The sequence below is a fragment of the Physeter macrocephalus genome, chromosome 18, assembly GCF_002837175.3.
Source record: "Physeter macrocephalus isolate SW-GA chromosome 18, ASM283717v5, whole genome shotgun sequence".
Taxonomy (NCBI): domain Eukaryota; kingdom Metazoa; phylum Chordata; class Mammalia; order Artiodactyla; family Physeteridae; genus Physeter; species Physeter macrocephalus.
In genome coordinates this window covers 4,210,022-4,233,159 of record NC_041231.1, presented here as the reverse complement: position 1 = coordinate 4,233,159, position 23,138 = coordinate 4,210,022, and the positions used below count along the sequence as shown (strand labels likewise).

The window sequence follows — 23,138 nt, the reverse complement described above, 5'->3', positions numbered from 1 at the left end:
TTCCTTGGGACAGGTGCCGAGGGCCCAGCCAGGCCCTGACCCCGAGGACAGATGCGTGTCCCCTTAGGACCCTCCCCCAGTCACGTCCCACAGCCGCCACACCCTGGGCTCACGCACAGCGTCTGACCAGCGGGTCCAGCAAGCAGCACCGTCACAGGCGGATTCATCTGCTTGGAGCCAGCGGGCCCACCGAGGGGGTGAGGGCTGGGGGTCAGCTGTCCTTTGACTCCTGGCAACCAGGGCTTCTCCCAATGCTCCCTCGTGGGAGCATGGCCGTTCCCGGCAGGCAGCGGGCCTGCGGTGAGCTGTCGTTCCACAGTGACCACACAGCCCACGGCACCACTGTGGGGCGTGGCCAGCCTCTCGGAGCCCCGGTCTCCGCCGTGGCGCCCCCACCCTCGCTGTGTGGTGCCCATCGGGCTCCCAGGCAGGCAGGCTGAGCCAGCGTCCGCAGGGGGAGGCCGGGGCCCCTCTGCACGGTCCTGGGGTGACGCCCACCGGAGCGTCCAAGTGTCAGGGAGCCTGGGGCTGTCCCGGAGCCTCCAGACCCACAGCGATCTGCAGGTCGTGCATGCAGGACTCCCTGCCAGCCTGTGGGGTGGGGACTGTGGGTCCCGCCGTCACTGGCCACCAGCGGGCAGACAGCCAGGGCTGGGCCAGAGGGGCCTCTGCATCCTCAGGGCCCGCTGCCCCCCACCCCCCGACTGCCCGCCCCCGTCACTGATGAGGAGCCCGGGGTCCAGGCCGCCCTGCCCCCGCCCGAGGCCGCAGCGCACACAGCACGGAAATGGAAGAGTCTGTATTTTGCCTGTCAGTCCCTCCGTCTCTTGGAAAAGCTCGGGCCGGCTCCAGGCCAGGCCTACAGCAGGTCGTAGAAGTAGTCCAGGCCCTGGCCCAGCTCCCAGATGGACAGCCCGACGCCCAGCTCCCTGGCCAGCTCCAGCCGCACCTGCAAGGACTGAAGCAGCGGGAGTGTCCGCCCCGCCCTGCCCGCCTGCCCCCCCGTGGGCCACCTGCCGACCCCTGCCCACCGCAGCCGAGCTGAGGGCCAGGGTTGCTGGGGGAGGGCTTGTGTCTGCTGCCCCCACGCCCAGCGTCAGGGCCCACACGCACCTTCAGCGTCGGGTAGAAGACGACGTGCCTCCCACCGCGGCTTCTGCAAGACAGCAGGACCCTCAGTCCGCCGCCGACTGCCACCGGCCTCGCTCCTCCGCACCCCGCCTCCCCCTCCAGCCAAGGCCTCAGGTGCCCCTCCTCGGGCCAGGCCGGCCCTCAGGGGCAGAGGCAGAGCTGGAGGCCCGCATCGCCTGGGGCCTCCCCCGGTCACTCACTTCTTGTACTCGAAGAAGTGCTCTGCGGCCTGGCTGTCCCACACCATCTGGGGCCGGTGGTCCTTCAGCGTCTGGATGTACCTGGGGGAGGCCGGGCGTGGGTGCGGGGGCCCTCCCCTGCCCACCCGAGCACCTGGACGGGGTGGAGGTGGCCTCTGCCATCACGGAAGGGATGAGGCTGCCGGAGGGCAGCAGGATGCGGGGTGTCATCCCCGATGGTCTGCGGAGTGCCTGCAGCACACCGGGCCAGGTGGGAGGGCCACGCGTGTGGCCCAGACACGAAGAAAAGCCAAGAAGCAGGACCATGGGACGGGGTCTGGAACACTCGGGCCAGGGCTGCGGCGGCCGGGTCCTCACTGGGGGTAGGGGGAGGACAGAGACCCCGAGAGGCTGCTGAGATGTGAGCAGAGGCCATGGCCGTGCTTCAGAGCTCACTGCCGCACCCTGAGCTGGCGGCACTGCGTGCGGGTGGCGCGCAAGCCCCGCGCTGTGGGCGCAGTGCCTGCTGGGCCGGTGGTGCGGGCAGGCGCTCCCGGGGTCGGCCTGGGGTGCTGCAGGAGAAGCAACAACTTCTGCAGTTGCGGGGGAGGTTCGGGGCCAGCCGCAGGCCTGCGGATGAACGAGAACCGGGGGCAGCCTCGGCACCGCCCCCCACCCCCGGGGGGACAACAGTCCAGGGCAGTGGTTTCCGGGCCCTTTCAGAGGCCAAGTTGTCCTCGGCCTGCCTCCTTGCTGTGGACACAGCTGCCCCAAGCCCATGGGAGGCCCGGCCTCACTGCCAGGAGCAGGGGTTAAGAACCCCTCCCCGCCCAACAGAGGACACAGAGGACAGGCCGGTGCCCAAGGTGCCGCATGGCCAGGACAACTGGGGTCTCCAGCTCACCCCGTGTCCTCCTGGCACGCAGCCGATGCCCAGTCAGGCCAGAGACCTGCAGCCTGGGCCCAGGGAGGGGGCTGCGGGCGCTCCAGGCTGCACCTTGCACGTCGGCAGGGGGTCGGGGCTGGACAGAGCAGTGGGAAATGAGGTGGTGGCCGTCCAGGGGACGTCCGGATTTGCTCCCATGGGGCCTGGGCCAGGAGGAACAGCCACGGCCCCCATCAACCAGCTCGCATCGTCCAAAATTATTGCGTTATACTTAATTAGCGCAACGCTCCCGGGATACTTGATGTCACCTGCAGCTTTTGATCCAACGTCAGCTACGTGGCTGAGACAGATGTGGGGTGTGCGGGGATGGGATGTGTGGGGAAGGGGGAGGCATCCTGACCCAGCCTGTCCCTGAGCCCCCGAGTCCCAGGGCAGACGCGGGCGGGCAGGTGGCTCTGGGCCCTCACGTCTGGGGAGCTCTGGCTGTGCACTCCTCCTCCAGGGCTTCCCCTCAAAATCTGCTACCTGCTGGAGGTGGTGAGGCTGCGGCGGCGGCTGAGGCTGGGGTCTCCGTCGGGGTCCAGCCAGACCCCTGAGAGCACCTGGTCCCTCCCCTCTGAAGGCCGAGGCTTGGCGGTACCAGGGCTGGGGCCACGCCGGCCCTCACACTCGCCTGGGTGCAGCCCCGGGGATGCGGAGCAGCAGGGTGGGGTGTGAGCCAGGGTGGGGGCGGAGGGTCAGGGTGGCAGACGGCTGCCAGGCAGGCGGTCCAGGAGGAAGAGCAGGGCCACGGGGGCGGAGGGTCAGGGTGGCAGGGGCCTGCCTGGGAGGAGGAGGAAGCCGGGGCGGGGTGGGGGCGGGGGGGCGGCAGGGATGAACGGAGGGAAACTGTACAGGTGGGCCCCGAGCGTTTCCCTGAACTAAAGCGGAAGGCCTCGGCCACACGCCGGGTGACCGTTTCCATGAAATATCTGGACAAGACGAGTCTACAGGCAACGCAGATTAGCGCCCCAGGGGTGGGGCGGGGACCCGGAGGTGGCGGCTGCACGACCCTGAGAACGGACTAGATGCCGCGCAGGCGTGCGCTCGGCCGTGGGGGGTTTACAGTGCGCGACTCGTACCGCTCCACTCAGAAAAGCTCTCGGGCTTTGGAGTGAAGCGCTCAAGGAACGGCAGACAGGATCGTAGAAGAAGACACGCCAAACGGGGCGGTGGAGGACTCACGGCACTGAGACGAGGTGCACGGCCCCCAGTTTCCAGCAGGGCGAGCAGAGACCAGCTGAAGAGAGGTGATCAGACTGTGTGGGTGAGGGGGAAGGAGGGAGACGGGGGGACGGAGGAGGAAGGGGGCACCCCGCCCCAGGAGGAAAGCCTGGCGAGGCCTCTGCCTCGGCTGGCGGGGCCTGCGGGGCCCTGTGCTCTCCGCTGTGACCCCACGAGAACTGAAGGGCCTGACCTCATCTGGCCAAGTCTAAGCCCCCTGTGTGCCCTGCGTGGAGAGGCCGCTGGCATTGTGACCCACGGCTGGAGCCTGCCCCGGATGGCGCCGCTTCCGAGCTGGCCTGAGGACCTGGGCTGGGCACGCCCCGGGGGGGCACCTGACTTGCTGGCCCACCTTCTGGGCGGGTGACCTTCCTGGGCACCGAGGAGGGCGGTCCGCCCTGACCCAGTTTCCCCTGCAGCCCCTGCAGCATGTGGCCAGGACTCCACGGCCCCTGGTGACAGCCTTCCCAGGCTGGGCCGGAAAGGGGCGTGTGGAAGGGGCAGGGCCCTCCCCTGGAGGCCCACACGGGGGGTCCAGTGGGTGCCGCTGCGGGTGATGCGAGGAGGTGCCCCTGCCCCCGGGTCCCAGGCCCCCACCTGCAAGCAGCAGGACCGTTCCCAGCTGGGCCTCCGACGCAAGGGCTAGCAGTTACCCTGCGCAGGGGCACTGCGAAAGCGGGCAGGGCCAAAGGTGCATGGGGAGACCCCGGCTGGGAAGCAAGAGCAGGATGCTCGGAGAGGACCAGGACACGCTCTGAGATCACACAAGCCAGTGGAGAAGCAAAGGACCGCAGCAAGAGCGCGGCGCAGGGACGGAGAAGGCCCGGAGCCACGGGAGAGTGCGGCGACGGGCAGCCCTGGGACCAGGCGCCACCAGTCGCCCCTAGGCAGAGGGAGACCCCGGCGCGGGACGGCCGCACGGAGAGCCTCCCCGAGCCTCTGTGCCCTTGACCTCTGGTGCCCTGGCCCAAGAAGAGGCCTCTGAGCAGGGGCAGGGGGTCTGCCAGACGTGGCCCACCCTCGGGGACCCATCTGGCCGTGTTCTGCTGGGGCTGGCTCTCCTTGAGGTCCCTGGGAGGCAGGGGCAGGAGAGGCCAGGCGGGTGGGGCTGTGGGTTCCAAAGATGCAGGATTATGGGTGCCCACTTGGCTTGAGGGCGCTCACGGGGCTAGCCGGGCACCCTGGCCGCCAGGGCAGTGGGGGGGCCTCCCAGAATGGGGGCTCGGCAGCCGTGGGGACCCACGGATCAGCACCCAGAACTGCACGTGGGGTGACATGAGCCTGCAGGCAGGGGAGCCCTGGCTCCTCCCGGGGTGTTTCACAGCCACCCAGACTCCTCAGAGTTGGGGAGTGACGAGGCCACGCACACAGGAGCCTGGCCGTGGTCGTGATGGGGTCTGCGTGTCACCCAGGGAAGGCGAACAGAGGTTGGGGGGGTCGATGGAGAACCCGGAATGTGCACAAACAGCCTGCCCTCTGCCCCCTCCCCCCGTGGCAGGCACAGAATGCGGGCCTGGCTGAGGGAGGCCAGAAGGCCAACCCCTCGCCTGACAGAGCTGGCCTCCCGCCCCTGCCTCGGGGTCCTGGCTCCGTATGCACGGGAGCAGATGGTGAGGCCGCTAATCCCCCACCGCCTGAGGGGACAGGGGACACCTGCCACAGAAGGCCAGGGTCTCAGCGCTGGAGAGGCTGAGACGGGAGGGCAGATAATCCTGGGCCAGGCTGGCCTGGGCTTCTGTCAGCGGAAGAGATGGAGAGACTCCGGTGGCCATGGGGCTCACCTGCCCCTCACACTTGGCCTGTCATCTGCTCAGGGAACAGAGGCCGTTGTAGTGAGTTCCGGGGTGGAGACCGGCTGAGGGGCGCATCCTGGTGAGCTGTGTTTCTGGGGGGGCCGGACCTGGGTGAACATGCTCACCCCCTGCAGAGGCAGCCCTCCCCTCTCCCACGGAACAGGCATCCATCGGCAGGCAGCCTCACTAAGCCTGCCCATCTGGTTCCCCAGATCCAAACGATCTGGCCCTGGGAGGGGGAGGGCTGCTGACCAGCCCTGGGAGAGGCCTCTCCCCACAACCCCCAGAGCCCCAAGGCCCTGAGCCCAGGGGTCAACCCCGCCCTGCACGCCCCAGCGTGCAGCTGGGGAAGGGCTGGAAGAAATCAGGCTGTGGACAAAGGAGGTCAAGTGCAACCCCAGGGGCCAGCTGGGGGACCCATCCCCTGTCCAAGGCTCACCCAGGGTGCGGGCAGCAGGCGGCCGATGGCCGGCCAGGGCTCTGGGAGGGAGGAGGAAGCGGTGGGGTGGGGGCACTCAGGCCGTGGGAGGGTGAAGCCTCGGTGCGGGCTCCGGGTGTGGGGGTTGCTGCGGGGCCCACCCACCACGGGATGAGGAGCGTCCGGGAGCCACCGCCAGACGCACGGTGCCCCCGGCCTGGTCTCACTGCACCGGCCCGACCTCGGCCCCATCCCGCAGGGCGGCTGAGGCCTGGGGAGGAGAGGGGCTCGGCGACGTCCTGGTTCCCCAGCTCAGGCCGGCAGCAGCCCCACCACCCACGCACGGGGGGGACTCCGGGCATCCCCACACCACGGCCCCCCCCAGACGCCGACGCGACCCCCGGGGACAGCAGTCAGCCCTTCACGGGCCTGTCGACTCCACCCGGGCCCCCCTCAGCCCCTCCACAGGACAAACTCACCGGGTAGGACCCGAGCGGGCGCCGCTGCCTGACCTCCACGCGCCCCTGAGGGGGGAGCCGCAGCCCTGCCGCCCGGCATTCAGCCTGCTCGGCCCCTTGGGAGGCCCTGCTGAGCCGGCACCTGCTTGGTCCAGGTGAGGTGGGTGGCAGCCTCCAGGAGGTCTGGGCCGGCAGTCCCTGACACACAGCCCAGCCATGCCCCAGGGCCTGGGGGAAGCCTCTCCACCGCCCCCGCACGGGCCCACCTCCCTCCTCTGCCTCCAGGACTGGCCGTGATCAGTGGGGGCACGTCTGGTGGGGCGGACCCACTCAGCTGGGGTGGGGCCCGGATGGGGCGATGCAGCCTTCCGTCCCCGGCTGGGGGCAGTCTGTATGCGTGTGTGTACGTGCGCACCTGTGCTCTCGCGCAACACACATCTTCGTAACCAGACTCCCCCCCCACCGCCTCCCAGCCCCTCCTCAGAACAGGCAGGGGCCGCGTGGTGCCTTTGTCGCCAGGCCCCACGAGCTGGGTTAATGGCTGCAACAACTCCACCTCGTAAACTACTGCTGGGCACACATTTAGTGAGGAAATTACAGCTCTTCACTCCTCAGGCGGCGCTAGAGATGAACCGTGTCCCCCCAGTTCATACGTTGTGTCCTAACCCCCAGAACCTCAGAACGTGACTATGTTTGGAAATGGGGCCTTTAAAGAAATGTTTAATGTAAGATGACTGAGGTACCCTGGGGTGGCCCTGACCCCACAGGACTGTGTGCTTAGAAGAAAAGGAAGTCAGGAGACAGACACACACAGAGCAACGACCCCGTGAGGACACAGGGAGGAGACGGCCGTCTACACGCCGAGGAGAGAAGCCTCAGGAGGACAAGCCCTGCCCACACCTGGGTCTGAGACTCCAGCCTCCAGGGCTGGGGACGACGCACTTCTGTGGCTCAAGCCCGGCCGTGGTACCTGTGTGGCGGCCTGAGCAGAGGTGGGTGGCACCCCAAGGCAAACACCTGCTGCCCTGCCCGTAGGCCCGGGCCGGCAGAGCCGGGGGCTGGAGCAGGTGGGGCGCCGGGTCCCTCTGGCTGTGCCTCACGCGGGTGGCCCTTGGCTGCTGACCCCGTCTCTGCAGCGGGAGAAAATGTCCTCCTGCTCCAGCTCCTGAAGCCCTAGGGCCTGGTGCTGGGAGCCCGAGCTCCAGACGCAGCTCCACCCGATGCCCCCCGAGCCGGGCACCCTGTCAGGGACGCTCCCAGGAGCCCCGCGTCCGGAAAGGCTGTGGTGGGGACGGGGCAGCGCACACGGAACAGACAGCAGCCGTGCAGGGAGGACAGATGGGCGGGGCGGATCCAAGGCACAGGCACCGGGGGCCGAGAGCCCCCCTGCTGCGGGGACATGGGGTAGGCTTGGGCTGCTCCAGGGCAGCGCCTGCCGGCCCGGCTCCCGCCGTCCACAGCGCTCCCCCAGCAGAGGGCAGGCACCAGGGAGGGGGGGCTCCCAGGCCTGCGCTGGAGCCCAGCTCCTAGCACCAGCTGTGTACACGGGGCAGGGTTGGGGAGGCACGGCTGACTCGGGTGTCCCACCCCTGGAGGGGCCCAATCCACTCCTCCTTGTGCTGGAGGCCCTGCCTCCAGCACAAAGGGACCCGGGAAACGGGAGCCCTACCCCACTGGGGGGGCAGGCTGGGGGCAGCCCTCCAGGACCCATGATTCCAGGCACGGGCCAACCCAGCAGCCTCTGTCCCTCCCCCAGGAGAGACCTGAGGGAGTCACTGTGGACGACGGGCGCGGACAGCCCGGCGGGCAGCTGGCATTCGGCGCCTGACCCCTGCCTGGGCTGACACGTGTGTCCCTGTGGCGAGCGGGCCTGCAGGTGACCCTGCAAACGGTGGGGAGCAGTGGACACACGCGCTCCCGTCACGGCCTCGGGACCGTCTCTGCTGACGGAACCAGGTCCCTGAGAGAAGCGTACAACTCTTGGTGTCCAGGGGACGTGACGGCACCCAGAGCAAACGCAGAGGGTCAGGAACCCCAGATGCCCAACACCTAGCCAAAAGAAACTCACAGCGTCCAGCCCGGAGCAGAGGCCCACAGAGAGCTGGCTCGACAGGACCACGGGAAGGGACAGTGCTGACTGGACCCCAGATGGGCCCAACGCCAGGCAACCGTCCTCACACGGTGCTGAGAGGACACGCAAAGGCTAAGCCCCAAACACACTACCTGACAAGAGAGCCACTACGACACGTGGGAAGGAAAAGCCCCGGACGAGACGCGACCAAGAAACGGTCTGTGGGCTTGAAGACAGCAAGGAAAACTGAACAGAAGAAAACAGGAGCCAAAAAAATAAAATGAGTGTCAGCGGACGGGGGGACAAACAGACTGGCCTAACACACGAGTACTCACGGGCCCGGAAGAAGGGAGAGAAAGGGAGAACGAGAAAAATACTAGAAAAAATAGACTAGACTCTTCCCAAACATGATGAAAAGCATAAATGCACAAATCTAAAAATCTCAACGCAAACCTGGAAGAAACAATGTAAAGAAGCCCACGTGGAAGCACCAGGTAATCACAGCGCAGCGGTGCTTGGTGGTGATACGTGTGGAGAAACCGGGTGACGGGTGTCTCGTGGGACAGAATGCACGGGAAGATGGCGAAGCAACACTGTCAAGGTCCTGGAACAAGCTGGCAACCCAGAACCCCACATCCAGCACAAACATCTCCCCAAAACCCAGCAAGATAAAACGGAAGAGAATTCAACCTGATAGAAACACACAGCAAGCAACACAAAGGGCGTCCTTCAGGCTGAAGGAGAGGAGGCCGGCGGGGGGGCACCCCACCGACCCAGGGGACCAGAGGGCGCTGGGACAGCACCCTGCAGGCCTCCTCTCGCCGCACCCCCTCACCTCTGGGAGACGCACACCTCCTGACACGAGGGCGCCGTGGCAGACGGCACAGGAAGCCACCTGGCCCGGGACAGCCGCCGGCTCACCTGGCCCCGATGACGGGCTCGCGGATGTCCTTGGAGGCAGAGTAGTCCATGCCGTAGAAGTTGAGTCCCAGCAGGATCTTGCTCCGCCACTTGGACTTGGGGTCCAGGACCTGGACGCAGGCTCGCACCCAGGACAGCGGTGCGCTGGGGCCGGCCCTGCAGGGCCAAGGAGAAGTGGGTTCAGCGGCCCGCAGAGGGCTCAGGGCGCCCCAGGTTGGGGTGGGGCCCACACACGGAGTGGGAAGGACAGCAGCAGACAGGCGGGCCCCTGCAGTCAGCCGAGAGGCTCAGGTGAGGCCCGAGATGGACAGAGGCGGCAGCAGGACGCCCCTGGCCACGGGAACACCTTCTCCTGGGCAGCGAGGCAGGCCCAGCACCGCAGCCACCACGTGGCGGCCAGGGTTGCATAGGCGTGGATGGACACCCCGGGATGGCATTCCCATGGGGGTGCCCGCTGCCCTGTGTCATGTGACCCCCAAAAGGAGAAGGTCACCCAATGCAAGGCCGATTGCGGGCTTTGGGAAGAAGAGACTGGGCCCTTCACATGCCTGGAACCGAGAGCTGACAAAGCGTGGCCCTGAGCAGGCTCGTGGGAAGCTGGACCTCGCCTGAGCGTCCAGGCCCCCGGCCGGGGGAGCATCTCTGCACCAAGCCAGAGCGCACGGGGCCCCGGGGTGCCCCCACTCACTGCTGCGCTGTGGAGTAGTCATACGTCATGAGGCTGAAGCCGTCCAGCACGGGGGCCAGCTGCTCAAGCTCCTTGTGCGTGAACATGCCCAGCTTGTTGGTCCTGCAGTGAGACGGTGTGGTCAGCACACCCAGCTTGCACAGCCCCTCCAGCCCCGCCCCAGCTGACACCTGGGCTCAGCAGAGGGTACAGCAAGCCGGCCGTGCAGGCTCCCAGCTCACACCCCTTTCTCCCCCTTGCCAGGAAGACACCTCAGGTCACTTTCCCTGGAGAGTGACCCGGCGCTCGGTTACAGGGCATGGCCTGCAGTTGGGTCCTGACGGGCAGAGCCTGCTGCTGGAGGTCCAGCAGAGAGCCGGCTCCCCTCCTGCCCAGTGCACTGGAGACCGCGATCAGCCGCGCTCTGGGAGGGCCCATCCCCACGTGGGCACAGGTGCCCCAGGCCAGCCCCCCTTCGTCTCAGCTGCGAGCACGGTGCCACGAGCAGAGCACCCCCCCTCCCAAGGCCTCAGGCCCGGGGCAGGCGGGAGCCCAGGTGGCCTGTCTGCTGGACACACCTGCTCCGCTAGCCCAGCCGCTCTGCCTGCAGCTGCCCCTAGGACTGCGGCCTTCTCCCAGGGTGGCGGCGCCCTCTGCCCCCCCACAATGTGAGCAGAGAGAGAACCCCTCTTCTCAGCCAGCGCCTCCACTCCCTGGGCAGGGGCACGGGAGGCCCACTGTGTGGACCTCAGCCATGGTCACCGGTTCCACGGGCTCCAGGCAGCCCTGAGATAGCCCACCTGAAGGCTGCCCCACTCCAGCTGAGCAAAGCCTGCCCCGGCCGCCACCTTTGGAGGGAGCAGCCAGGAGGCCAGGCCAGGCCCCCCCGCGACATGCGGCACCTGTGGGACCTGGGGGCCAACGGCCCCAGGGCCCCAAGCCCCGCCCCCGAGTGGGACAAAGCAAGACTCAGTGGCGGGCACCTGCCGCGGCAGGGAGCTCGGGGACACACCTGCGGAGCAGATGCTTCACCGGGCAGTGACAGCCATGCTCCCTGTGGCCACACTCCAGACCGGCCCTCTAAAGTCAGCTAGTAGACGCCAGGCCCGGTAGACGGCGTTATCCTCCCGGCTCAGCCCCAGAGATGGAGACGGGCCTGTGTGAGGAGGGCCTGGGGCCCCCCCAGAAAAAGCGGATGCCATCAGCTCCAGGAAGATGTTTCCACAATTCAAGAGCTCACCCGTCCCCAGGCGGACGTTCGCTCAGGAGCCCACGGACGTCCAGCCCTACCGTTCCTGGATTCAGTGGCTCACAGGGGGAGGCAGGGCTGCGAGCTGAGCAGTGCAGTGGCCCAGCAGGGAGTATGCCCGTGTCTCGCGTCCTGGTCACTGCAGCACCAGGGCCTTCCAGGAGACATTCCCTGCTCAACCGGGAGAGGGGATCCCACCCCCAGGGGTCCTGGAAGCGCTGGTACCAAGTGTGAAGGGGAGGCCGGCGAGGGACAGGACTAAGGCAGGAAAGAGGGGCAGGGGGCAACGAACGCCGGGGGGCGGGCACCAGGAGGCCTGCTACCCTGCCGGCCTCGCTCACCCCATAAAAAGAAACCCTCTGCTCAAACCCGCGCAGCACAGCCAACAGCCTCGCTTTCACGGGCCGATTACTTCTTAGACAAACACTCTCAACAACGGCCATGGGGGTCAGGGAGGATGGAGTTTTCCAAGCCCTTCTCCCAGCCACGCTGTTCCAAGAAGTCTGCGGCTCGGGGAGGAGGCTGGTGCAGGCTCCCGTCCTGCATGACGCCCCGAGCCGCCGCCTTTGCTGGTTTCAGCTGCAGCCCCGTCAGAGGCAGGCGCTGCTCTGTGCGGCCTGCGCCCACCACGCCGGGGGCCATCGCTCCTGCCAACATCAAGCGCACGGCCCAAAGGGCTGCAGGGGCTGCCCTGGCCCACCAGCCCCTCTGCTTCCCAAGGCTCTGACCACCTCCTGGCCTCTGGCCACACCTCGTGTCTGGGCGCCCGGGGCTGCCAGGTGCTTCTCACTGAGTCACTGCCCATCTGACTGCAGGCACCCCTCCCCTCCAGAAGGCCGGCCTGCCCCACGGGATCCTTCACCCCGAGACCCTGAAGCTGCCAGAGGTGGGGCTGGGGCAGCGCCCGCGTCTCCTCGGGGCGTTGCAGGATGAGAGGTGGCCCTGGTAGACATCGTGTGGCCTGGCCTCCCCTCTCCACGTGGCCACGGACAATGGACATGGTGTGGCCTCTAGACCAGGGGTCCCCAACCCCCGGTCCTCGGCCCGCCACTGGTCCGCGGCCTGTCAGGAACGGGCCACACAGCAGGAGGCGAGCAGCGAGCAAGCGAGCGGAGCTCCATCCACTCCCCCCCTCGCCGCCCCCCGCCGCCCCCACTACCGCCTGAGCCACCCCCTGCCCGTGCAAAAACTGTCTTCCACGAAACCGGTCCCTGGTGCCAAGAAAGTTGGGGACCGCTGCTCTAGACAGTTTCTCCCCAGACACGAAGAGGCTCGCCCAGACGGCGGGCCCTACAGCCCCGCTCGGGAGAAGGCACAGGGTCTGTCTTCCGTCACCCAGCCTCCTGTCAGCCCCCTCCCCTGCCTGCCTCTAGGGCCTCGCCCCTCCCCAAGACCCCCAGCCCCCTGCCCCTGCTGCTTCACCCACACGGTGGACGCCTCCTCTTCCATCGCCCTAACTGGCGCCATCACAGGGCTTGGCCCCCTCACTGGAGCGGCATGGGCCGGGCGTCAGGGCCACGGGCGCAGGTCAACCCCTCGCTGCCCCCGACCTGCTAGAGACCCCACCTTATGCGGTGCTGAGTGCCCTGCCCCAGAGAATCCCATACCAGCTAGCTCCCCAATGCTTAAACCCACAGCTCTACTCTCTGTCCCCTCTCCCCTACGGGCATCCCCCGACACCATGAAGCCACCCCCACTATGCACCCTCGAGGCCGAGACACTGCCTATTGAGCTGGACACCCCAGTCCTGCCGCGGCCAGCCTGCTCCGGGCCGACCGCCCTCGGGACCAGGGCAGGCTCCATGCACGGCCACTGGCCCTGCCACCAGCCACACTGCCTGACCTTGTCTGGTCCCCAGACACCGCGTGCAGGGCCTCCCGCCCAGCGGCCCAGGCGGGCACCCAAGCAGGCGCGTGCAGACGGCAGGCCTGCTGTCGGCCCCCCGCTGCTCCCTGCGGGGCCCGTCTCCCAGGCCCCGCGGCCTGCTCACTCCCTGCAGCACTTCCTGTGCTGCCCCTCCACTGCTGCTCTGCTTGGCAGCACGGGGGCCTCCAAAACGCGAGCCCCCGGCCCCCAGCTGCCCTACAGGATCGGAGCAGAACCACCGGCCCGCAGGCCCAGGCCCGGCCCCACCCGCCAGAGCGTGGCCCTCAGCGCTCCAGCCTAGACCTCCAGCGTCTGCGCCTGCCCACGGCCCCGCCGAGCCCATATGCTCCGGTTGCAGGCCACCCCGGCCCCCGGGGGATGTCGACGGGGGTCGGCCTCCGTGCAGAGGAGCCCCACCCAGAGAAGGACCCCCACCCATCCCCTTCCTGACTGTGGGGAGATGGTCTGCCCGAAACCGCGGGAAACCACGGGGGGGGCTGCGGCACCCGTCAAGGTGGGCGCCTGCCTGTGAGGATGCGAGCTCACCGCAGGGCAGGTCCTGGGAAGGAAGCCAACCCTCCATGCCTGAAGCCAGTACTTTCCCGAGGGTTCCGGGAGTGCTGGATTCTCAGAAAATACGGCCTGAGAAGCCGGGGCGAGAACTAACTCAGAGCCCCCTCCGGAGCGAGGACAGCCCAGGGCTCTGATTCAACCAGCTGACTGGTGCTGGAACGTCGATGGGGGCCGAGCCGCGACCTCGGGAGCAGGGCTCAAGGTCAGGATGGCCGCTGTGCCAGCAGCCCCTGGAGGGAGGCCCCAGACCAAGGCGCACAGCAGCAAAGGCATGCCGGCCCCGGCGCCGCACACACAGCCCCTCCTGGGGCTGCTGTTCCCGTGGAGGGCAGCACAGCCTTTGTGAGGCGACTGATGCTGCAGAAAACCCCAGAAAGACTGTTTATATCTTCCTGGCTCCTCTGCTGGGGCTGCCGTCCAGAAGCATGGCAGAACAAAAGTCAACGATGAGACAAACTCCAAGGCCGCCAGAGCCTCTGGAGAGAGCAGGGCTTGCTCGACAGCCGCGGGGGTGCAGCCCAGGCCTGTGCCCCCCAAACACACCCCTGGCTGCCGGCAGGGGCAGGCCAGACTGGGCCGCAGCTCAGCGGCAGCGCCCCGGACCCATGCCTCCAGCCCAGGCCACGGTCTCCTCTCTCCGGTCACCTCCTCGGCTGCCAGGTGGAGGGCACTTCCACCCCTGGTCACTGCAGGGTGAGAGAGCGGCCCTGGCTCACACCATCTACTTCCGGTCTAGGGGACAGGAGCTCAGGCTGGACGCCTGGGCAGAGAGGGCGCCAGACGGAAAGCTGCCCCCCACCCTGCCCCAAGCCCTCCCGCCCTTCCAGGCCAAGGCCAGAGACCAGCCCCTCCATGTGCGTCCGGCCCAGTCACCCCCCTCAACACACACACACACTGTCCAGCACATGGGCTGGGAGTCTGCTCTCTGCACCTGTCAGAAGTTGCGAGGCCCGAGGCTGCGGGGAGTGGAGGGGTGTCAGCAGGGAGGGGCTGCAGGCAAGGCCCCCGGGTCCCACCCCTGGCCAGGCAACCAGCCTCTCCCCAGCCGAGCCTGAAGGGCTGCCCCAGCTTCCGAGGAGCTTGTCTCTACCAACGGCCCCTGACCACAAAGGGCAACCGGGGCTCCACCGGCCACAGCACCCCACCCCAGACCATCACAGAAACCAGGAGACCCCGGAAACGGGTGCCTGCATCTGCAGCTGAGCCCACAGGCTCTGTGAGTGTCCACCACCTCCAGCTCTTCCAGAACGGGGCCCCCCATCCTAGGAGGACTGTCGGCCCCTGCTGCTGCCAGCCTATCACACGCATGTGTTGCACACGGGAGCACACACGAGGCTGAGGGCCCTGGAAAGGTGGGGAGAAGAATCGGGTGGGAGGCCGAGGCCCCTGGGCTTGGGTGGGACCACCGCCCAGGACTCTGGTGACGTGTGGGGGCTCCGGGGGCGCGAGCGCCAAGCAAAGGGCGGGCAGCCAACCTGGGAGCGGCAGGTGCCTGCTGTGTTGGCCACGGCCTTGGCCTTGGAGAGCCCACAGGCTCCTCTGTGTGGGGCTATCGGCCTGTGAACGTCAGGGTCGCCAGATAGCTTGGGTCCCAGAGCTGCCCACCTGCTCCTGTTAACTGGCCCACGCTGCAGAGCGAGCCGACAGCCAGGAGTGACAAGATGCATGGACAGCGGTCCTTCCAGAGCAGTGCGCTGAGGGCCCAGGCTGCCCCGGGAGCCAGCGGACACCAGGCAGAGTGCAGGCAGCACCCCTGGGCCTCTGTGCGCCATCGACCCGCCACTTGGCTCCGGGCCTGCCTTCAGTCCTCACTTTGTGATCCGGCCTCCTCCACGCCCAGCGCAGGCTGGACGTGGGAGTCAGGCCACCTGACTTGGCACTCGGGCCCCGCACCTCCCTGTCCCGGGGGTTCTGGAAGAGCTGCCTCACCGGGCTCTGTGTCCCGGTGTGTGCAGGGCTGGGGGTGGCTGTGAGGGGGGCTGGGCCGGCTGCCGCCCTGGGGTGGGAGGTCAGGGCCCCCTGGGCACAAGGCCTCATCAGTGGAGACGCCCCCAAGCCCTCATCTCAAGGCAGGACATGAGCAGCTGGGCTAAGCAGCGGGAGCCCTGACCTCCTGAGGCCTAAAGCGGCACAGGCCCTGCACCGCGGTGCCTGGGGCCTGGCCAGGAACCAGCGGGAGTGGGGAGCGGGTCTAAACAACACGGTTTCCAGTGCTCAGGTGTAAGGACGCAGCCTTGACCGTTGACGCGTGAGGGCGTGCCGAGGTGTCCGAATGTGCTGATGAGGACCCCATCCACACACGCGGTGGCCAGTATGTACCCGGACGGGGCTGGGCGGTGACCAGGAAGGGCCCCCCTGGCCGAGCAAGCGTGGCACTTACCCAGGGGCGACGGCGGGCGGAATGACCAAGAAGGCCAGCAGCCGGGCCTGGTGCAGTGCCTCGGCCACGTGGGTGAGCAGGTGAACGAGGCCCCTGCAGAGACACAGAGGACAGGTCAGGGCAGCGGGGCCAAGGCCCGCTGCGGGCAGACACCCCCCACGGCCACTTCTGCCTTGGAGGTACGGGCTCCAGGAGGGATGCACCAGGGGGGCCTGGCAGACACCGCGGGGATCGCCCTCCACCTCAACTGCCTGCCCAGCCCCCATCCTTCCTCTGACTCAAGCCCCCTCCCTCCCCACAAGAGCAGGGTGGAGAGCAGAGGGGGGTCGGTGTGGTGCCCCATCACCTCGGGACCCTCCCAGACACGCAGCCGGGCAGGGAGTGAGGAAGGACCCATGTGGACCTGGCCTGCTGGCCTGCTGGCGGCCAGGTCAGCCTGGGCCACGAAACACCTCAGGCCGTGCTGAGGGCCCTGCTGCACCCGGTAGGTGCCTTGAGATGAGGACTTGGGGGCAGCTCCACTGACGAGGCCTTGTGCCCAGGGGGCCCTGACCTGCCACCCCAGGGCGGCGGCCGCCCCAGCCCCCTCGCACAGCCACCCCCGGCCCTGCAGACACCCGGACACAGAACTCTGTGTGCCTCGGCCCCAGGGGGATATAAGGGGGCACTGGCGTGTGCTCAACTGGGAGTGCCTGGACGCGGGGGAGGAGCGTCTCTGCAGGCAGCGGGCCACCAGGCAGGGGGCAGAGGACACAGCAGCATCACGGGGTCGCCTGGACCCTAGGCGTGTGGGAGATGGCAGTGTCTCAGAGCTGGCAGGCAGCATGTCCGGTGGGACAGTGGCTCTGGCACAGCCTGGGAGCACTTGTCAGGACACCCCAGTCCTGGAGGCCACCGTCACTGCCTGGGAGGCTGTGGGCCCAGTGACCGACCTGGGTCCTTCACGGCAGCCCCTCAGGAGCCACCTCCATCTGAAGAACGGGCAGCAAGCGCCCCCCGCCCCCCCACCAAGTGCAGGAAGGTCAGAGGGGCTGTCCCAGCCCCCAGCCCCAGAGCAAGTCTGCAAAGAGCAAGGGGGGTGGTGCAAGCACGGCTGCCGGTCATCCAGCCAAGGCTGCCATGGGGCCTGGTGTGCACTGACCACTGGACTGGCAGCCTCTCAGAGCCCCCCAGGTGGCCCCCGCTCAGCAGAAGTGATCCTGGGCCAAGGTCACTCCACTCTGGCTTTGACTGTAGATGGTCGGGGCGCCCTCGCACGTGCTCCCCGCACATGGGCTGAAGGGGGCCGGCACCTCCGAGGCCAGAAGCTGTCAGCACCTGTCACTGTTGGGTGCCTTCCTGGCTTCTGAAACCACCCAGGGGATTGCCTCTCTGTGAGAAGGGGGAGGTGGCCTCATGGCCGGGGGGAAGCACCTGCTCGGCAGGAACCGGGGGCGGTCTGCTGGGACGGAGTCCCTGGGGTTTCCCCTCGCCTGCCCGCCCGCCCACTCGCCGGGTGTGAACACAGGAGACGGGCCTCTCGCCAGCGCCAGGTAGCCCCGCACGCTCCTCCCCGGGAGGCTTTCACGGGAGGGCCTGGGGGACCCGCAGCCCAGGGTGGCACGTGGACAAGGTGCCATTGCCTTGCATCACACCAAACAGGCCTTTCCAGGGTGCCCTGGCGCTTTGGGTAGGAAACAGACGCCTAAAGAGGGTGACAGGTGGGCACAGGAGCGTGGACGTCCCTGTCATGCCCGCCACGGCCAGGCCTGTCCTGGGAAGCAGCTCCCAGGCAGCAGTGTGCAAAGCCATCTACCAGGCGGGCCAGTCTCCGCCCTCCTCCGGCCCCCCCGCCCACCCCCTGCCAGGAGCCCCCGGGGTACGGAGGCGCTGCCGGCTGCTCTGGCACCTCCTTGCCCAGCTGCACCCCCTCCTCAGAAGGTGCCATAAGGTCTCCTCAGCAGGGCCACCAGCCAGCAAAGACGGAGGCAGAGCCAAGGGGGTGGGTGGATAGTCTCTTGGCCAAAAGCCAGGGCCCCCGACGTGCAGGGGCCGCGTCGGCTCCCGACAGACATGGGTATCCCCCATGCTCTCAGCCTGGCTGTCTCCACCCATCCTCCTCCTGAGCTCCAGCCTTGGGGCCCTCCCAGGGCAGAAGTGGACAGAGGGGGAGCCTTTCAGAAGCATCCACTGGGGCGGGGGTCTGAGCACCGAGAAGCAGGCACCATGGCTGGGGGCCTGGGCCCAGGCCACCCCTGTTCCCCAGGCCAATAGCGGAGTCTCCCTACCCCCACCCAGGCAAAGCCCCCGGCACGCCTGGCTCCAGGCGCAGCTTCCTCTGGGCCTCAGGCAGGAGGCCTGTTCCCCCCACACAGACCCCTTGACAATGCGCCTCCCCCTGCATCGAGAGGCAGGAGACTCCATGGACGCTGTCTTCGAGCAGGCACAGCACCGCCTGCAGCTGTGGGAGGGTAGAAGAGGAGCCCTGCCCAGGGCTCCCCCCGGGGTCTGGCACACGCGGAGAAGTGGGGGCTCAGGTGCAGGAAAGGAAGCGGACAGCCAGTTCTGGAACCGGCTGCAGCCTGTCCTGCCCCGGCACCAGCCGCTGGGAGGCACCTAGCACGCAGGCCGCCCCGGGCGGAACTCAGTCTCTCCTCCGCCTCCTGTGGGGCTGACCCCATGGCCCTGACAGAACCAGGGGCAGCGGCTCCTGCAGGGGACCTGCCCCCCTCCCGCCCTGCCGGGTCACTCTGGCCGTGAGCCTCACACGCAGGGTGGACGCTGCTTCGAGGGGACCATGCGGCACCCTCCCAGGCCGGCTGATGCAGAGCCTGTGGGCCTGGGCGGCCGACTCCTTTCCCAGAGGACTCCGTGGCCACCTGCTCCAAGGGCCCCTGGCCCTGCACGGCCGCCTCTTCTCAAGGTCCCCTGGAGGCTCCGCCAGGCCAACCACGGGGATGTCTCAGCTGGCCACCTGCCCACAACTGCTCCCGGGCCTCTTGGAGCCACTGTCCGACTTTCTCGGGGTGCCATCCCCACCCCCAGGGGCAGACTGTGGGAAGCAGACCCTCCTCCCACACGAGGTCCCCCCACATCCTTCCTCCAGCCTCTTCCTGACACCCGGGGGCCCGCACGCCGCCCACAGCCCACTCACGCGTGCTTCTGGATGAGCAGCTGGTTCCAGACTTCCACCACCAGGCCGTCGAAGTGCTGGCTCTGAGCGGAACAGGAGCTGGTCAGGAGGGCCCCGGGGGAGGGGTGGGGGGGAGGCGCAGGGCCAGCCCGCTTCCTCCCACCCGACCAGGCCTCAGCCCGAGGGCCAGGCTGCCGGCCTGGAAGCCCCCTCTGAAGGAGGCGGCGTGCGGGCCCCCGAAGGAGCCAGGAGCAGATGAGCTGGGGCTCTCGTGTGCCCCATCCACTGGTGTGCCTCCCCCAAAGCCGACCCCAGGGTCCTGAAGGGTTCTCCCCGCCCTGCAGCCCAGCACCAGCTACCACGATGGGTTCCCTCCCAGGAGGGTAGCGGCAGCTGGGCACTGCCCAAGCGAAGCCCCTGCCCCCGAGACGCATGGTGGCCACAGGGAGCCCAGGGCAGCCGGTGGTGGCCGCGCAGGCACCGGGCGTCACCTTGGCCACCTGGACGACGGTCCTGCTGAGCTCCTCTATCTCGTCCTCGCTGTCCAGGACATTCTGAAAGTCCTCATACGTCCAGTCCTCGAACCGGAGCCGAGGCACTGGGGACAGACCCGCAGAGACTGTGACCCTCTGTGCCGGCCCTGCCCACAGGCTGGCCCTGGGCCTCCCGAGCAGAGTGGCCACAGCCAGCCTGGGTACCCAGTGTGGTCATCCCAGTGCAAGGCGGCTGGGCGAGGGCGGGGCACCAGGGGGCGCTGGGGAAGGACGGAGGTGCGCACCCTCTCCTCCCGACGCACCAGGCCCCTGAGTGCCCAGATGCTGGCTCGTCCAGCTCCTTGCTGCCTACCTCTGGCTGGACCGTCCTCCACCAGCTCCCTGTTGACCCAGCTGCAGGCCCCCTCCCGGCCCCCCAGCTCCCCCTGCTCAGCTGTTATGTGCCCCTGGACCCCAAGCCTCCCTCCCCGAACCCCACTGCACTCTGCAATGGGCCTCTCCCTCGCCAGCCATGAGCTCCAGGACGGGCAGGGCAGGGTGAGCGTCACCCTTGGGCGCAGCCCCCAGGGGCCCTCGATAAACACTCGAGGGTGTTTGAATGGGTGAATGAAGCGATGGGAGGGCAAGACCACAGGTGAAGGCGGGCTGGCCTTGGTGGGCAGGAGGGCCACAGGGCTCAGGCTGGACTGAGGGCCATGAATGCTGGGCTGGGGCAGCCTCATTTCTGAGCCGTTGGGAGAGTGACCGACGTGCTAAGCAGCATAGCCTGGGCTAGCAGGCAGGCGTGAAGACCCTGGGGCCACTCACCCGCCCACAGGGAGCTCCAGGACCTCCACCCGTGGTGTATGGCCTAAGGGCCCACAACCCTGACCCCGCAGGCCCACTGGACTCACCCACACGTAGGCCCTTGGCCTGCTTCCTGACTGCACGCATCCACCCTGTGGGACGTGGAGAAGCCGGTCAATGTGGGGACACAGCGCCCTGCCCACGTGAGGACTTGACCTACCCGCCAGGAGGAGAACAAAGGGAGCGGGGCAGGGGAGAGCCTGCGGCCCTGCACTGCCCCTCCTCCCCCTGCAGGACAGCCAGGGCAAGCGGCCGCTCCGGGGGCGACAACCCCGAGGCGCCTGGGACCATCTCTCAGAGCTGAGGGGCGTCCAGAGGGCAGGCACTGACGCTGCCCGCCGTGCCCTCCAACACACTGCCCTCCCAGCTCGGGGAACCCCACCACCAGCTAACACCTCCTCTCTGAACCCCAAAGGGAGGACATCTGTGCAAACACAGGTGCAAGACACGGCTGTCAGGACAGCCAGGCCTCGCCCCCTCCTGGACACTGTCTTGGACGCCTCCTCCCTGTACACCATGTACAAACCCCCAAGGGCAACAGGGATGCGGGTCAATGCCAGGTAGTCATCACGCTCGCACGCACTCACACCCTCCCAGACCCCTGGGGCGAACGCAGACGAGCGGCGGGGCAAAAAGCACCTTGGTCCACGTCGTCAAGGCCCGTGACCTCAAACATCTCGCGGCCGTGCCTCTTCAGCTGCAGCCACACGGGCGCAATGTGGGTGAACTTGCCCCCGAAGATCTTGGCGATGTCGTAGCCGTGTCTGTTCCACTGGCAGAGAATGGAGCATGGGTGAGCCTGCTTGCAGCTGGGGCAGAGGGCCTGAGAGCCACCTTGGGATGGGGTCACTGCAAGGCTGCCCGTGCCACGGGGAAGAGGACGCTTGGCGCGATCTCGGCCACTTCTCTGGGAGGCATGGCTCCTGCCGCACCCCCATGGCGGCAGCGGCCAGGGGAGGTGAGAACACAGACAGACCCGAGCAGCCACCTTGCCCTCGGGACCTCCCTGCCCACCCCAGAGCCCGGCTTACTGGCGTGACGTAGCCCAGGATGTCCCCAGCAAAGTGCCTTTTGTGGGCCTTCGCTGAGCAGTAGCTGCGATGCTCGAGAACCACATCCTCGGCTCTGAGGTCTGTCACCACCAGACCCCGCTCGTGGACGGGCTTGCCTGAAAACTGAGTCTGCAACAGAAGGAGCAGGGAGGAAGCTGTGAGGGTTCGTCCCCAGGCAGAAGCCCAGGGACAGCAGCGGTCCTCTTGCTCAGCAGGGGTGTGTCCCAGGATCAACACGGAGCTGCTGACCAGAAGGCAGGGAAAGGCCTGCCTTGAGGAGCTGACAGTCCCCGAAGACTCACTCTGCCTCCCCAGGGCTGCCCCAGAAAAAAGGCACGAAGACACAGCCAAACCCGGCACGGCTCTTGTCTGATTTGCTCAGTGAAGCAGGGAAGAGCGCGGGGGTCGAAAGAAACAGAAGGCAGGGGGAGGGCGGAAAGGTGGCACGTCGCAGAAGGCCAGCCCAGTGGGGGCGGGCGCCCCCTCGGGCCCCAGCACCAGAAGCTGCCCCCGCCGAGGCCAGCCAGCCAGAGCCCTGGGGCAGCACAGCGCAGGCTGCGCAGAGGCCAAGCTCTCGGCTCACAGCCCCAGCGGGCAAGGAGGCGCGATGGCTCAGCCCTCTGGCCCATCTCCAGACTGCCCCTACCTTCTCCAGCAGCGTCTTCGAGGCAGCCTTTTTGGCATCTGACTTTGACAGGGTGGCGTGAACAGAGCCGCAGGCCAGGGCAAGCCAGAGTGTGCCAAGGAGCACCCCCATGGTGGGCGTGTCACAGCAGGGTCCAACCTCGGGGTCCAGGGGGCTGCAGAGAGAGCAGAGCCCGTGGAGACCCCCAGCAGGCAGGGTGTCCCCTCTGCCTACTGCAGCAATGGTCCTAACGGTGCCTGGGGCCTCCCAGCACTAAGGTGGGCACTGAGCCAGCCCCAATGGCCAGAGTCCAGCTGTCAGCACCGCTGGGCCCTGGCACCCCTCAGACACCCAGGAAGGGCCTTCCTTGCTGCAGGCCCGTGAGCCCTGCCCCACTGCCTTGGGGCTGCCCTAACCACAGCCGGCCAACTAGGAAAAGATTGGCTCTCCACCCTCCTCAAACCCAAAACTATTCTGGCTACGAGCTACTGGCTTAAGTGCAAAATATCAGAGCCATGGAAAGGGCTAGAAGAAAACATGGGTGCCTGCATATGTAAACTCAGGGACGGGGGCTGGAGAGGGGAGGCTTTTCCACCTAAGTCAGCAACAGTAAAGGTTATGATAGGAAACATCAATAGTTTCCTATGTAAAAACGTGAAGCTTTCACTTAAGAAACAAAAAGCAAATGTATTTATTTGCTTTTAAAAAAATATTTATTTATTTAGGCTCTGCATGGTCTTAGTTGCGGCACGCGGGATCTTTGTCGTGGCATGTGGGACCTTTTAGTTGCAGCACGCAGACTTCTCAGTTGAGGCACGTGGGATCTAGTTCCCTGACCAGCCATCGAACCCGGGCCGCGGCATAGGGAGCACGGAGTCTTACCCGCTGGACCACCGGAGAAGTCCCAACGAAAAGCAAATTTAAAGACATAATACGCAAAACAAGAAAATACTTAGAACATACTTGACAACGAATTTCTTTTCCTTATCTACACATAACACGCAAAGAACTCTAACAAACTGAAAATAAAAGACACTCTAATAAAAAATGCCCCGCTATAGGGGCTTCCCTGGTGGCGCAGTGGTTGAGAGTCCGCCTGCCGATGCAGGGGATGCGGGTTCATGCCCTGGTCCGGGAGGATCCCGCATGCCGCG

General features: G+C 67.1%; 1 protein-coding gene across 2 annotated transcripts in view; it reads right to left on the bottom strand.

Annotated features, from left to right (window-relative positions):
• Window positions 1-783: 783 nt before the first annotated feature.
• Window positions 784-23,138, bottom strand: part of CHID1 (chitinase domain containing 1) — a 24,392-nt gene continuing 2,037 nt past the window's right edge. The window contains exons 2-13 of one of the 2 annotated variants that reach the window (XM_007108682.3): window positions 22,006-22,159; window positions 21,339-21,488; window positions 20,947-21,079; window positions 20,355-20,399; window positions 19,459-19,565; window positions 18,989-19,050; window positions 15,856-15,948; window positions 9,809-9,910; window positions 9,121-9,276; window positions 1,332-1,412; window positions 1,114-1,156; window positions 784-958 (exon numbers count right to left, since the gene is read on the bottom strand). In XM_007108682.3, the coding sequence (XP_007108744.1) occupies window positions 860-958; window positions 1,114-1,156; window positions 1,332-1,412; window positions 9,121-9,276; window positions 9,809-9,910; window positions 15,856-15,948; window positions 18,989-19,050; window positions 19,459-19,565; window positions 20,355-20,399; window positions 20,947-21,079; window positions 21,339-21,488; window positions 22,006-22,116 (1,182 nt within the window). In that variant the 5' untranslated portion in view covers window positions 22,117-22,159 and the 3' untranslated portion in view covers window positions 784-859. The remainder of the gene's footprint in view (window positions 959-1,113; window positions 1,157-1,331; window positions 1,413-9,120; window positions 9,277-9,808; window positions 9,911-15,855; window positions 15,949-18,988; window positions 19,051-19,458; window positions 19,566-20,354; window positions 20,400-20,946; window positions 21,080-21,338; window positions 21,489-22,005; window positions 22,160-23,138) is intronic. The other variant, XM_055079791.1, reaches the window with a different exon arrangement.